The sequence below is a fragment of the Anomalospiza imberbis genome, chromosome 23 (genome assembly GCF_031753505.1).
Source record: "Anomalospiza imberbis isolate Cuckoo-Finch-1a 21T00152 chromosome 23, ASM3175350v1, whole genome shotgun sequence".
NCBI classification, from domain to species: Eukaryota; Metazoa; Chordata; class Aves; order Passeriformes; family Viduidae; genus Anomalospiza; species Anomalospiza imberbis.
This window is the reverse complement of record NC_089703.1, coordinates 7,872,358-7,888,826: the sequence shown is the minus strand read 5'-3', so window position 1 is coordinate 7,888,826 and position 16,469 is coordinate 7,872,358. Positions and strand designations below refer to the sequence as shown.

General features: G+C 40.6%; 1 protein-coding gene across 1 annotated transcript in view; it reads right to left on the bottom strand.

The window, feature by feature from the left end:
- PEX14 (peroxisomal biogenesis factor 14) overlaps nt 1-16,469 on the bottom strand; it is a 69,037-nt gene that overhangs the window by 24,559 nt on the left and 28,009 nt on the right. The window contains exon 3 of the mRNA XM_068171588.1: nt 11,345-11,429. Coding sequence (XP_068027689.1) covers nt 11,345-11,429 — 85 coding nt within the window. The remainder of the gene's footprint in view (nt 1-11,344; nt 11,430-16,469) is intronic.

Genomic DNA, 16,469 nt, shown 5'->3' with positions numbered 1-16,469 from the left:
AACACAAGTATACAAATATTTCTCCACCCACCCTACACAATTTTGTTGGTTACATCACATCCATTTAGACAACAACCATCTATGTCATCACACAGGATGTTAATCTTGGGTGGGGAAGAAAGAAACAATAGTAAATTAACTTTTAAGAAACCAAGATTAGACATTTAAGCAGGGTCCTTCATGATGAAAGAACAACAAAGACAAAAAACATTAGGGGACAAGTCAACAAAATAGAAGACGTTTCAAAAGATCATTTTTCATCTTTTGGTTTGTTTATTGCTTTTTTTTTCTCCCCTTGTGGCTTCCACAGGGCCTCTTCAGGGCTCTGGAGAAAATTAAAGAGCCTGGATTAAACGCCCAAAGGACGACTAACGCTAACAATACTAAAAATAACGAGGTTAAGTGGTGTAAAAACTACGGTGACCACACACGGAGAACTGGAGTGGTAAGGTAGAAAAGGAGTTTCATCATTGCTCCCTCGGGACATGCACAGAACATGCTAACTGCTTCTAGTTCTCTGGGGTTCCGATTACCATGCCAAACACACCTCCAGAGTTTCCTTATTAGTATAATAAAAAGCCTCTACACATTTGTGTTCTATTCCCAGCCTTGCTATTGACCTTGTGTAGGCCATTTAACCTCCATCTGCCTCAGTTTCTACGTCTGTGAAAGAGAAATAATATTACATTGCATATTTTCTAAAACATTTCGGACTGGCACAATCATCATGTGCAAAGACTGACAGGTTTGAGAATCTATACATGCCTTATATGCACTTGAGTAAGATAAGGCATTTGCAACAAATAATTCATTCAAATAGCGTATTTATACCTTTTTTTTGGTAGATCATCTATGGAAATAGTTCCAGATTTCTCATTCTCATCAAGGACTCAAATTCATGCATTGCTTTGATTGGGTGCTAAAATACAGGGCATTACTCTGGTCTCTTTTTAGCCAAGTGCTGCCCTCAAAATCCAGTCACTGGGGTTGAATATTCAATAAGGAAATACAGAAATATCTGTATTTTTAACACTGTCTGTTGTCTTCTAAAGCGTCACAAAAATTAAAATTAAAATGGGAGTGGCTATACAGAATTCACACAGAAACTGGAGCGAACGTTAAAAAACACTTAGAGCCACATTCCTGCAATATAAGACGAGTCAGATCAGTAGGGGAAGCATCTGAAGCAGTTCTAAGTATGAGGATAGCTCTTGGAGTTCCTGGGCTAGGAAATATTCCCCAAACAAAGGAATCACTGTACAAATAAAGAGGGAGCGAATAGAAATGGGAAGATTCTGAGCACTGCACAAGACTGTGTCTCCCCTCTGGGATGCCAAAAAGTGGACCGACACCAGTGCACAGGTCTGCCCAAAGGGCTGCTCAGAGTGGAGCTCAGTGATGCAGGGCCAAGGCTGCCCTCAGCAGATCCCTCTGCCTCCACGTGGCCCTGCACCCCACGGTCTCAGAGGAACCACGCCAGGCACAGGCACAGCTCTGTGCAGGGGAAGGGACCGGCTGATGTGCTGCTGAAGGGGCAGACCCCTGAGCAGCAGCTTCGTCCTTGGTCCCCAGGGATGCCACAGCCCCCAGACTCCTGAGTGCCAAGTGCAACGACCGCATACAACAACTTACCCCTTACAGTCACCACAGGAAAAAGAGCTCACAAAACTGACTCTGATTCCTTTCTTCCTCTGTTTCCTCCCTGGTTTTCTTTTACTGCTACTGCTGTCTGTCTCAGGTGGCCTGGCGTGAAAAAAGCTCTCCTTTTATGATTAAATATGTGGGACCAGGTGAGGCCCTGCGTGCAGAGAACCCAACAAATGGGCAAGAGCAGCTTGTGTTCCTACTGACAGTGCTTTCACTGCTAAATGCCATTCTCAGCTCTCCCAGCTTCACGAGACACACACACAAGCACTTGCTTTACCCGACACTAAACTCACACCTCGCAAACAAATTATTTAACTACTCTATCCCCCAAGGAAGACAGAGATCATTTCAAATGCAGCTCCCTGCTCGTCTCTCACATACACGCAACGGCCTGATAGGTTAAATGCTGCCATTTAATTACAGTAATGGAACCTGCTATTTTTTGGTTCCCTTGAATCCTCTCTCGCTCTCTTTTTTAAACACATAAAGAGTCATCTTTTAAACATGCATTTTATATCCTGAGTTTAACAGCTGCATTCTCCTGGTTACTTGAAGAGCAGGAGTAATGATATTCTGATATTCTTCTCAGTACCTCTGAGCAACAGTCTTTTAAACACTACATAAAAAACACAAACTGGGGGATACTGCAAGAAGGGACCCAGGCTAACATTGCAGAGGCCAATCTGCCCCTTCGTTTACTTAGATGGTTTGAGTTGATTTTATTGAATAAAGCCAGCTTAACTTCTTCCACCAGCCCTCAAAGCAGCTGGGGTTGGAATGGTGGATAAACATGAAAATGCTTTAAGTAATTTAACTGAAAATTCTGTACAGTACATCACACTGACAGTATGGCACAGTATGGTTGTATAGATCTATAGCTGGTAGTCAGAATTATCTCAGATCTAACTGTTAATACATGTGCTTCAGTGTCTCCACCTAAAATTCCTCAGTTTCCCACTAAAATGTGGAGTTTGCAAACTGTTTCAAGAATATAAAGGTCTAATGAAGAAAAAGTGTAATCTGAAGTGCTTTAAATTAATATTATAATCTTGCCATTTCATAAAGGGTGTCACAAGCTTAGTCAGCTAATATTTGTAGAGTACTTTGACGATGCAAAGTGGCATAGAAATATGGGAAACAGGTGTGTTAAATTCTTGAGCATGCTGCATAACACCTTTTTCTCAAGTGAATTCAGGAAGGAGGCTGTAGGTGGCCAAAGCCCAGAGAGTTTTATGGTTAGTTATTATTGAAGAAGGGCATGTAACACAGTACTACAAGTAACACAACAACTCTTAGTGGATTTTACATTTCATATGGCATAGCAATTAGAAAAAATCCAGAAGCAATGTGTAGGTACTTCTAAGTCAAAATAAATTCTTACCTATGCTAAGGCCACAACACTCCTAGAAAAATACCCATATTATACCTGTCCTCAGCTTTATTTGTCCTGTAAATGTGAAATGCTTATTTATTTGTTCCGTGGTAGTTGGCTCACAACCAGCTAGCCAGCCATGCAGGGATATTGCCCATCTTCATTCTCTTGTATGGATATCCACTGGTGTCTCTAAAGGATGGAATCTTAAAAGGTGAGGCAAGGCAGAGACAAAGACAAATTTAATTTTATCACCGTAAAAAGGGACATTTCCACATGGGCAGCAAGGACATGAATATCATGTGTATGCAGGGGTGGGGGGATTATAAACGCATTTTTGGCGAAATTCAATAAAGCTGATTCCACTGCATAAGGTCAGCAATTTACTTTTAAAAAATGATATGATTGCAACTTTTAATATAACCCATGTATTTGCTGCAAGATGCTCTAGAAGATTGTGTAATGTAACCACCTGACCTCTCCGCAGGAGCAGAGATCACCCCATTTACCCTTTACTGTCTTGCTAAAAGCAATGCACATTTGCACAGTATGACAAAGTCAACAGCTTTTACTTCAGAGCGCCTCAGGTTTCATGAGAATGAATTCTCTGCTCTTCTCCTGGAGAAGTGGAGTCACCTGGACTAGGCTCCAGGAGAAAGAATAGCAAGGAATGAACCAAAAACTAAATAAACCTCTTAGTAAAGAAAAGAATGATTGCACTCTAGACTAAAATTAAGAGTGTGCAGCAGAAAAGCAAACTGCAGGATTTCATGTTCAAGGGGACCCAAGACATAATGTTAAACAGAACAGAAATGTTGTCTAAGAGATCCTCGAGAATTATCCCATACAGGAACTTATTTTACCTTTCCTGGCAGGAAAGTATCTTTAGGTCTGAAATGGATTTCAGCAGAACACCACAGATTACCCCAACTACGCTCCTCGTTTTAGCCTCAAGATGGAAGGCTGTCTCCTTACACTTACAATACCAGGTTCATACTCAGAGCAGGTCAGAAGCTGAATTCATTTACTTGTTCTGGGAAGACTGTGGGGAAACCCTGGTCGGGATGACCATGAAAAACAAATTCCTTCTGTCACAGAAATATTTTTATACAAACGTACATAGATTTCTTCAACCATCTCAAGGTGAATCTTTCTTCAAAGGTCAAAACTGCAGGGCTGGATTAGGATTGCACGCAATCTGCCTGAGCCTTGACATTCTGACATTCTAAAGTTTGCAGCTTTCCCCTCCCATACACAGCCGATGGAATAAACTCCTAATCTCTCTGAAAGTGTGGCTTTTATTACAGTACCTTCAAAAATCACACACGGCAGCACCAAGAACTCTGAAACAAGCATATCAGAGAATTTTATGAACACAGCTAACATAAATCTTACTGAGTCAATACGGCAAAAGTGGTAATTAACCCCATTTTACAGATGGGCAAGCTGCAAATAAGAAATTTACCCAAAGCCAAGGAAGCAGTCATGTCTCAGATCTCCCATGCCTGCTCTTAGATTGTAACTACAGAAGTGACTTTCTCTTGGACTTGGCATTTACTTTCACTCAAAAACATTATAAATAAATATTTAAATTTACAAGTCAGACTTAGGGGCTGGGTCATTTTTGCCCATCACTAAGGCTAATGATTTCAGGCCTTGGAATATAATTGACTATTTTGGCATTATCTTCTAGGTAGACTTCAATTCACTGTGCTGTAATCATATTGTTTTTTCAGTACTACCAGGGATGGAAGCATTACTTTGTCAGTAAACAAGGCAGATATGACTCAAAATACACTCAATGAGCAATAGGAGTTAATTTTGCAAAGCCATTTTTAACGGCTCTTTTACATTAAATAGCTACTGTCAGATAGCCAAGTGGAGAGACATCATTAAACCCATGACATTCCAATTATTTCTTAAAATTAAGCTTACAAACAGCATTTTGCAGCATGCACAACTTCCTAAGCATCAAACTAGTCTGTTCCAATTTATCAATAATTCTCAAGCCAAGAAAGGATTGGCTTCTTTTGTACACTGCATCACATGAGCAGTTATGTCTGACTTGATGTCAGGTTTTCTGCCCTCTCATAAACGACTAGTGACTGGGATAAGAGTCAGAGACAAGCAATAAACTGATTTCTCCGTGTGTAAACAGACTAGTTTTTCCAAACATCCTTTCAAATCTTGAGGAATGCTAGTAAAGGGTTTCTTCAACTACATTCTTCCCAAAACCCTCCAAAGAAGCACCATATCTGATTCCCAGGATGTCCTAAGGCTGAGCAGTTTACCACATTTTGTTAGCACTACTGTACATTCTTTGTCACCAAAGAAGCCAAGAAAATCCGTAAAGTTCATGACAAGTTCAGACATCACAAACAGTGGTAAAATTGATGGGGGAAAAGAGTCAGCATGATGAATAGGCTGGTACTGAACTGCAGGTGACAGACCCGCATGCAAAAGAGTGGCAGGACAGGAAGACATCTCCTTCTCAGCAGATGGATAGTGATTCTCAATCATTTTCAGGAAGAAAAAAGAATAATACAAAACACAGAAAGGTGGAACTAATTTCTGGATCACAAGCACATCTATTCCTCTGCATTATGATACTCCAGGAGTGGAAATCTGTATGTTGAACATTAGCAGCACTGGGCAAACACAGCAGAGTGCCACAAATGGATGTGATTGCCCCTAATGCTGATTTAGATAGGAACTGGTGTGAGTTTGTTGGCAATGACAGCTTTCATTCTCTCACTCTTCATTCTCAAGCTCCCTAATAAGCTTTCTGGGAGACAATCACATTTCCCCATTTATGCAGGGTTGTGTAGAGCCAAAGCTTGGATGGGAGGCATCCAAAGAACAAACTGGTTGCATGACAGGTGTAGAACATATTTTTCTTTAACCTACCAAAATATTACAAGGCACACTAGCTGTCTCGCACAGTCATAAACAGAGGCCCAACCATCTTTAGTAATTAAATATCCCATGGTGCTTTTCAAGAATCTTAGTAAATTTTTTACTCAGTAATTACATTCTCTATCCCTAAAGCTCCCTCTGCAAGATCACTTAGATAAAGTATTCTTCATTTCCTCTCCTAAAAGTCACAAAGTGATGTTGAACAGCTGATGTCGTCTACCTCAGAGGTGGATGCTTTTTAGTGGGAAGCACAATGAGATCTAGATCAAACCGTGATTCTGATAATGATAGAGAACCCTATAAACACCATCCAACATGCTCCATGCAACTAGCTGCAAAATTTCCATAGTTAATGGGTGCAATGTGCTCCAAAATCCTGACATGAAAAGCCTCATGAAAGTGCAGAATGTGCTGACTTCCATGCCACCTCTACAGTCCTTTCTGTAAGTCTACACAAGAAGTTAGAGTTACTTTATGCTACTTGAACACCTGATGCATTCCTAAACAATCAGAAAGTACCTCCCTGCTTCTACATATGCTCGTGAACTTTCTCTTGCTGTGTGTTGATTTGTGGTAGAAGCTTAAAACACTAAGCATGTTCTTGCAATAAATTTTTGCTATTAGTATCTGAATTCCAGGTCTTGCTTGTAGTTTTGCAAGTGCAAGTGATGAGGTCTGTGCAGGCATTGGTGTGAACAGCTAGAGAACAGGTTACCTGAGCTGCAAGGACAAAACAGGACAAGCCTCACTCACACCATCAGTTGTGCAATTGTCTGGCTGGGATAGTGCACCATCTTTTATAGTAGCTAGTATGGGGCTATGTTTTGGATTTGTGCTGAAAACAGATTATACCTGTTCCCTTGGTTAGCTGAGGTCAGCTGACTCAACCTCTCGGGGACTTCCAGCCTCCTCACTGTTGGGGTGAGAAGTGGAAAAGGCCTTGGCTCTAGGTGTAAGCACTGCTCAGATATAGCTAAAACACCTCTGTGCTACCAACACTGTCTTCAGCACAAATCCCCCACAGCATCACCCACACTAGCCACTATGGAGAAGCCAACACCGGCACAACAGTGAAATAAAGCCTTTACTCCTTTTCTTCACCATCTCTCAAACCCATATCCTGACAGGAAGTTTGAAGAGAAGGACAAGTCACCTAGCATTCCCTGAACAGTCAACACTTACGGTCTAATCCCACATTTGTGTATCAAACATGGTACTTTCTAGAAAAGAATAAGGTTTGGAAAGCCAGAGCAGTTTGGCCTAAATAGGTATTTTGACACCACAGGTTACTAACACTATTTTTCCAGCTGAGTTGGCACTGGACTCCATTGGCTTGCATTGTATTTTCTTCTCAAGAAAAGCCTTTGCAAAAACTGTTAGAGCTTCACTGAGACATGTTAAAGAATTAATTACAAAGTAAAGCTGAAGGAGAAAATTAATTTTGGAAACACAAGAGGTTACTTTTCTTTTCCTCCCTTTTCTGGAAGTGGAGGAGGAAAGGCAGTTATTTTCATCTTCATGCTGGGGGCAGGAGCTGGGAGCTGTCCAGTCGATAACCTGGCCATCAGAACAAGGTTTGTAATTAAAAGGTCAGTGACCTGGAAAGCTGGGGCCTCACTCTCAGAGCTTCTCAGTAATGACGGCACTATTAAATTAAGACTGTTATGAAATCAATGCTAAAAAAGCTTTCATGGTAACGAGATTCCATTCAAGGACATGCAAACTGCCTCATGAAATGGACTTAAATTATAAAAAAAAAAAGGAGTAATAAAAGAGGGTTAAATTGAAATCTGCTGAAGAATTTGCTTTTCTTAAGCCCTCCAAGAGTGGGCTGTGCCCCCATCTCTCAGGTCCTGAAGGTGATTCACTTGGGTTTCTTTGACAAGGGGGAAAAGACAGGTTCAACTTCCAAGAATGCAGACTACAGAAAGAGGAAGAAAATTAAGTCAGTTTTCTACTGGAGATTCTGGGGCTGACAGCATTTATTTCCAGGGGATCAAGTGCCTTTGAGCTCTGACTGGGAAGGGCATGTAGAATTAAATAATTTTTCCACTTCTTCAGAAATCACCATAATGTGGCATCTTGACACTGGGAAAATTTTCTGGAACATTGATGCACTGCAGAAAACCTTCTGAGTGGACACTTTCCCAACATAACTCAACAATTGTACATTGACTTGCTCTAATGCACCTCTGTTCTTCCATCACTATTATTTCTGAGCTCCTCGTATGTTTTCATGAGTTCCCACAATCCCACTCTGGAAAGGCATTACTGTAGTCATTCTACAGATGAAGAGAACAAGCAACTAAGAAAACAGTTCTTCATCCAAGATGACACAACAACTCTGTAACCTCACAGTTTTCCCCTTCTCTGCCCCAAAAACCCAGCACCCTGAAAACAGTGCTTCCCATGCATAGTGCATTTCCACCCCCTTTCTCTGTCTTGCCAGAACTTAAGAGATTCAGAGCACACAAAATTAACAAGCCACACGAGTTACCGGATGGGTAACTGAGCAGTGCAGGACATCTGAGGCACAACAGTTAAATGACAGACACATTTCCACAAGGGTTTAAGCCCCACATGCTGTCTAATTACTCCCAAGGCGCCGCTGATTCTGTGGCATGTCATCAGCAGAATCAGCGAGTTGGACAAAAAACAAACAGCATCTTTTTTTTCTTTCTTTTCTTTCAGATACTCTGAGGGGAAACAGCTGTTTTTCCCTTCATCTGAAGAAGTTCATGATAAAAAGGAGGAAATGTCATAAATTACACAAAATGCCAGTGTAAGCTTCAAAGAAAATGATAAATGATTCTAATAACTTCATGTTTCTCATTAATGCCTCTGTATATGGGAGTTTAAAAGTGCTTAAGACAACAGAGAAATCTCATCTGACTTTTGAAAGCCCTTTTACAAATACCCTCACTCACAGGATACCCTCACTCACCCAACTGTCATCAACACTGTCACCCCATGTGCCAGAGAGAGCAGTTCAGCACCACCTGAACCGCACAGAACCAGGAACACCTGATTTCAGCCTCTACAACTACTGTTTCACCAAATGCAGTCCAGCCGACAATCCTGCAGAAACTTTCATTTCTCATCTCACTGAAATGTACTAAACCAAATCCAGCTCCTATACTAAAAGGAAATACAATTTGATTGGCCTTTATGAGGAAGGAGATGCGTGTAGAAAAAGAAGAAAATATTGTAATTCTAGGCAGAACCACCTTTGTAGTCTCAGAAGTGAAATTTCTTAAGCCAAGTCAGGGTTGCAGGACCTTTTTCAACTGGCAGCGAGGACTCTCTACCAGACAGCCTCAGCTGGGGATAAACATTATCACTGGCATGACAGGGACTGTACATCAGAGAATAGGGGGAACAGCCTACCAAACCCTGTAGTCCCTCATCTACTCGGGCCTAAACCAGCCACAACATCTGTGTTTCAAGAACTGACTCCATCTGCTAGACCACAGAGGCACCACGCCAGCACCGAACACAGGCCACATTCCGTATGGACATGTTTCCAGTGACTGCTGGGTACAGGCGCTCCTGGACCCTACTCCTTCCTATCTCCTATGGTTAAATTTAGAAAAAAAAATAATTAGCACAGAGGGAAGGAGGGCTAATTAACACACAGGAACAAACAAACAGTTCTACCAAACCATTCCTGCTCTTTAGTAATTATTAGCCAAGTAATTCATAAGAAGTATTAGTCCGGCCACAGTTTCTCTGTGCCTCCATCTCCCCACCCTTCCTCTTCTCCCAGTCAGGGATTTATTAAAATTAAACAGATTAGATGGAGCTCCTGATACGAAAAAGCGTTCAGCGAAGCCTGCGGTGGGGAAGTGCAGAGCAAACACCAGAGACATTTGTCTCTAAATTGCTCTAAATACCTTCTGCAAATGAAATTCTAACCCAGCTGTGTTGAGAGAGAAAATGAGGACTAACTGGTCATTGTCAGCACAGAAGAAGATCAGGCAGTTATAAAATTGCACGATATACTGGGGGCTAAGGATCTCTCGGCAACAATAGATTTTGTATCAGGTTACCCCGGGTAATCAGCACGGCTTTTAGGCTCAGCTTTCCCTTGCTTCATTGCTTCGATGATAGAGTTGAAATCCCCAAGCTTTTATGATTAATTACTCCCCGTAGGTCCACATATTTCAAGGAAAAACTCATGGCGCACAGCGACCAACAGGCTCCAAATTTTAATGTCATCCTGATGGCAGGGCAGGGCAAGCAACATCCCTACGTGATTGGAATGTCCTCCTAACTGGCACTAGGACAAGCAGCGAGAGGATCACACTCAAAATGATGTGCCCGTGAGCTACTTGTCATGACATCATTGCCAAAACACAAGGCTGCCATTCCCTTCTAGGTTCTCTACTATTCAAGATGAGCGAAGTGGTGCATATACTTGAATTCTCCATCTCATGACTTCAGGTCTCAGGCATCTCAATAAGCAGTTCATAACTCCGAACAGAAAAATACGTACTTCATAGGCTTCCCCGCTTTTCAAAGCTCAAGATCTTTAGCTCTAGAATTTGATGTACCTTGAAGTACTTAAAACTTCAACGTGTATGTGGGTCACTCCTCTCTGAAGTTTGGAATTTGTATTTTCAGTATCATTTCAACACCTTACAGAGCTCTACAACACATGTAATTAAGTTCAAGTTAAAACTGTCATTATTTATGTCTTGTGGTAAGCAATATGGTCCCAGGACTGTAGCAAAATATAGAGTGAACATCACCTGGAATGCACTGCAAGTTGTGGAATAAAAACTTTAGAAATAAAATAGGAACAAAAGATAGTTCCACTGTGAGTCAGAAAGTAAAATAAATTCTCTGTAGGCAATGACCAAAGTATGCTGCACCTCACTAAGATGATATAGGATTTGTCAGGATCTGTTCTATCCCTGCTGCAGAAAAGGGCTAAACTCAGTCAGTAGTTTACCGTTTCAGTCTGAAAGTCAGGTTGACCCAAAGCTTGACCTTAACCTGACCTTGTTGACTTTTACCAGGTTCTTTGCCTCTCTCTGGCTCTCTTTGGAAACATTTGACCTTTTCACCCAGAGACTGGCCATTCTAATGCCAGTGTCAGTAAGGTTTGAACTGACCAGCTAGTCCACAACGATGAACTGTCCTCACTGCAGAAAAGATCTGATAACAGTTAACCAGAAATTTCCCATGTGTCTTTTTGTATCCTACAATTCCACATCTGGTGCAAATATTGCACTAGTCACTTGGGAAGAAAAGAGACTGATATTTCTTATAAACCTCAGATCTTCTTTTGAGACAGACTAATTGCTTCGTCCATAACATCTAATATTCCACAGCAATACATTTTGACTTTACACTAATTCAAGGTCCCTCATTATCACTGCGATCACAATCTTAAAGAGTTCATACCTTTCTTCTTCAGGAATGCTCTTCTGGTTGCAAGAGGACTTTGGCGGACCCGTGGGTTCTGTAAAAATTTCACTGCTGTCACAATCTGAGGAGGGTAGGAGGATTGGAGAAAAAGAAGAGAGAAAAGATCCAAGTTAGGTATGGTCAAATCCCTATTTTATATTAGGCACTGTGGACTGCAAAGGTAAGACAACACACCCATCACATGGAGATGGTCTGGAGACAACACCAGCTTTCAGAAATGGTTCAACAAGTATCAGAGTTTGTGGTTTAACTCTAAACAGACAGCACAATTATGGTCTTTAGCCTAGAAGTTTCTTGTTTAATTACTTTGGGATCAGCTCTACCTGCACAAAAAACTCCTTTAAGATTATTACGTGTTTCTGTAATTTACACTGTGATCTTCTTACCTAAGTTGGCTCCTACAGTTAAAGCCAGCCTTGAGTCAATGCATGTGATCCGTAACAGTTGGCTTATTGTAAGAATACTTCCTTTCTATCTGACTTAAAGCTCCCTGCAGATTCTAAGAGATTAAGGCCTTTTCTGCCATCATTCTAATTTACTGAAAGCAATAAATAAACCTCAGCTTCTCATGACTAGAGAAGAAGCGACTTCACATGTTTTGGATCACATAACAACAATCAAAAAAGTCACTTGGAATGACACAAATGGGTAGGCAAGTAGTTAAATTTATATTGCACACCAGCAAAAGCCACAGATGACTTTTGTCTACAGACTGACTTCTACATCCTTCTTTAAGGTGACAGAGCACCTAAAACAGAGCACTTATACAAGCAAAGGGTAAAGTCTGGGATACTACTCAATGGCATCAACAACAGCACCAGATGTTTACATTTCCATTTAGTGCCAGTGGTATTCGAAAGGTATTCGATTTTTTTCTTCAGATAGTAGTTCCATTTCCTACATACTTCCCTATATTGTTATACATGTTATTACATGGTACTGCACCAGTGATTCCCTCCACTTTTATGCAAAAGCATCTGTTCCGATTGTGGCATCATGAGGAATAATGTGCTAACAGCACATCCATGTGAACTAGTGGAAGAGATTACTTCCCTTCTCTAGTGCTAAAATTAACCATCCTAATACGCTAGACCCATGTTATTCAGGTCTTTAAGAGTTTATCCTAAAATACAGTTTATGAAATTCAGTTCCAGAAAGGTTTCCAAAACTTTGACAGCAGAAAAAGAAGGGAAAATACAGCATCACTCCTGAAATCACTAAGTTTCACTTTGTGTTTGAATCAAACACTTCGAATATGCATTTCTGGTCAGAGAGCAAAGTTCTGATGGGTTTAATGGCACTTTCAATGTACTCCTCAGTGCATTCCATCAATGTTTTTTTCTTTTAAATTGCATCTCTTATTTCTTTAAATACATTAATCAGGCTAGTGTAGGCAAAACGGATCCATTGGACAATGCAATAAACATGAATTATCATCTATCCAACATGCATAATGGCTTAAAAATACATAATAGCAGGTGTAGTTTAAATGATTAGTTATTACACCTGTGGTGGGTCTGATTCAATTGGGGAAAATCATCTTTAATAGGTTAAAAGGTTTAGATCACCAGGCTTCCCTTAAAGTGGCTGTAGAGAGGGTATGATGGAGTACGCTGTCATTACTAATTCATTTAAGAAAAACATGGGGGATACAGCAAAGAACAGCATAAACGAGCGAATCCAATTTAAACATCAGGTAAAGCAGAAAACACCTTTTTAAAAAGCATGATAAATGAATTTGGAAGAGAGATGAAATTGACATATTTATTTTAACGGGAATTTGACAAAGTCCCAGCACACTTCAAAGTTGGAGGATAAAATGAATGGGGTATTTTTAATTCTTTTCATTTTCTTGTTTTCCTGCATTTTTTCCTTAAGTTCCATTCAGTAATTTTGAACCACAAAAGAGCAGAGGAAAAAACCACCCCACATAAAGTACACTTTGGCTTCATTTATGTGCACTTGATCTGTCTCCAGCTGAAATGCAGGTGACAGGAAAATCGCAGATTTAAACTGTGCTGATATTGCTGTGCCAGATGCAGAAATATAAAGCGCCCAAACTAATAACCTTAAGATAATATGCTGAATAAGAAAGATGCCCAAATGAGCCGACCGACAGACACGTGAACATATCAAAGCCACTCTCCTTCTAACAATAATTACTTGTTTGTTTCTTCAGATACTCCTTAACACTCCCTCCCACATTTAGTGAGATAGACACAAATGGCCTGCAGACTTGCAGTTCTGCAAGCTCTTCTATTTAATTATCAATTTTTAAGTATTACAAAACCTGTGAGAAATAAGCGGTATTTTTCATTGTGCTAATTCAATCACAACCATGTGAACATTTCATTGATTGTAACCCTTTATTAAAGCCTATTTTTGCCTTATGAAGATGTAAACATTTTGGTAGTAAATTTCAGTCCAAAATAAACTTCTATTTTATCTCTCCCCTGCATTACTTCCTCCATTATTCACAGCCTTTTTAATCTTAAAACAAAATGAAATTACAAGCAACAACAACTCCATAAAAAGAATCCTGGACATGTATTCCTCCCTCCAGTAATCCCGTGTTTCTCATACTGTGTTTGCATTTACCTCTGAACATTCGCTCCTATAGGCTGAGATGAAATGTCTTCATTTTTATAATTAATCTCATATACATGAGTAACTTACGAAGCAATTTTGGCCATGTCAAAATGCCAATATTTCCAAAAAACGTACACAAGAATTTCCCTACCTTCTATGGATCATTTTCCTTGCACAAACAAGAGCAACTGCACTCCATAATTTAAACAACAGAAAAAGGAGGAGGAAGATGAGAAGACTTGCAGTCCTATGTACAGCCAAAAAAATCATGTGGCAAATAGCACTCTGACTCAGCTGCTAACATTGTTCCATACTATTTCTGTAGCATTTGTAACACTTCTCCAAATTTTTATGGCATTAGGACACTGCCAAATAATGAGCATTGTATCACTGTGCTGATTCTTAGACTGCCAGCATGCACTGTCGAGCACACTGGCTTTATCTAATGGGTCAGGTACTTGTACTAAAGAAAGAGAGTATTTGGTTTTTAAAAAGCCAGTCAATCCCATAAACTTGCTTTCCCACTACCACCTCTCCTGCAGCGACAGGATCCACAAAGACATCTTTCTGACTGGGAAGAGATGGGTGGAATCCTGCAGCAGGTCATGTCCTACAGTTTGATTTTCCAATTAAAAGATCAATGTCACTATTCATAGATTATATTTGCAACTGGACAAATGACATAAATTCAGGCCAAATATTCTGCTTCAATGTCAAAAATATAAAATAAAGACAGGAAGTTTATTGTAGATGCTATGGAAGAGCAGAGGGCTGGCAAAATTCTGGACCAAAGCATAGCACTTGGACATTAACTTAGCAGCCAAGGCCCTCCACTCCTAATTCCCCTCCCTATTATGTTAATGGGGAAGATAAAGACAGCCTTATTTCTTATTGTGCTCAAAGCTGCAGGGTTTCCAATAAAGCAATCTAAGCTACTTTATCAGCTGCTTGCATTAAAAAATTAAACCACGGAATTTAAAATACTGTGGCAAATGCCTATTCTCTACCAACTCAGAAATAAAAAACAAAATAACAGAAATGTAAGAGATCATTACCAATAAAAGTTACAAAGGATTTGGTAAGAGAGTTCCACATGGAAAACAGACTCAAAAGCCACCGGGAGCGCAGCCTGTAAGAGCTCTAATAGATTTCCTAATACTGGGAACCCTCTGTAGGTTATTACTAGACAGCATTTGTTGATAGACCGAGACTTTGAGATGACCTGTGATGTAAAGGTTGGGTCTGAATTATACGTTGCAAGGGATGGTATTTTGTCTTTCTGAGTGGATCTGTATCTGTTTAAAAGCAACACTTCTTTTCATTAAGCAGAGGCGGCCCAGGCCATGAACTATGCACAGACAGTTTACATTACATGTGCGGAAGCAATCAACACTGGCAATATACATGACGTATGTAAAAGAAGTTGGAATTAATTTTTTTCCAGTGTATTAAAAAATAATAATATGGCAGTATCAACAAACACTCAACCTATTTCAGCCAGAGCAGAAGGCCACAGCTATAGGGCAAATGGAACTGATCAATATATTAGCCTACAGCAACACCCCCTCAGTGTACGGCTGTATGTTTGCAAGGCTCGGAAGATTAAATTGTCTGTGAAAGGTTTCTGCACTCCTACTCTAAAGGAGATACCCAGAATCCTGTTAACAAGCATCAGGCTGAAGCCAACTTACGTTTTAACAAGGGCTGACTTAAAAGCCTGGCACAACAGTGAGCAAGAAAACCCCTTGCAACAGAAATGCTGTGTTTTAGTAAGAAATCAGTGCCCTGCCAGGACTAACTTGACAAATATGGTTATCGGTGGCACACGGAAATAGTTGCAAAGCAGCTGTTAATCAGGGAAACACATCATAGAACGCTGATGCCAGCACTCGGGAAAAATGCAAGGGGCTAATTATGAAGCTATCTATCTCAGTAAGGAGGCAGCGCTCGCTCGGCGCCCCAGCTCCCGGGACGAGCCCTGTCCACGCCGGGCCCGCACCCCGGCACCCCGGGAAAGCTGTGCTCCGCAATAAACACCTGCCCTTCGTACAGCCAGCACCTGCGGGGCACTCAGGGAGGGGGAACGCTCTAAGGCTCCTGGAGTTCACTGAGATCCAAATGCAAACCTGCGGGACCCCAGGAATTGCTGCGGTTCAGACACAACCTAGAAACCTACAAAGTTCGGCAGATCTCAAAGCTGGATGGAGAAAAGTTTAAAAATGCTGTAACAACAATGGGAAAGCCCTCATGTAAAACAGTGAGGGGGGGAAAATACAGCTGAAAGCAAGATTCATGGGAGGCAGAAAAGCAGATTAATGGGAACAAAGGCGAGGAAGAAACACAGTTTGAACCACAACTGAGATGAAGAACCTGGAACTAAGAGAATACAGAATAGCAGCCAAAAAAAGAAAAAACAAAACAGCAAACAAACACACACACACACACACAAAAGACCAAAAATAGCCACAAAAAAAACACGAAAAAACCAACAAAAAAAAAAGTTTAAAAAAAA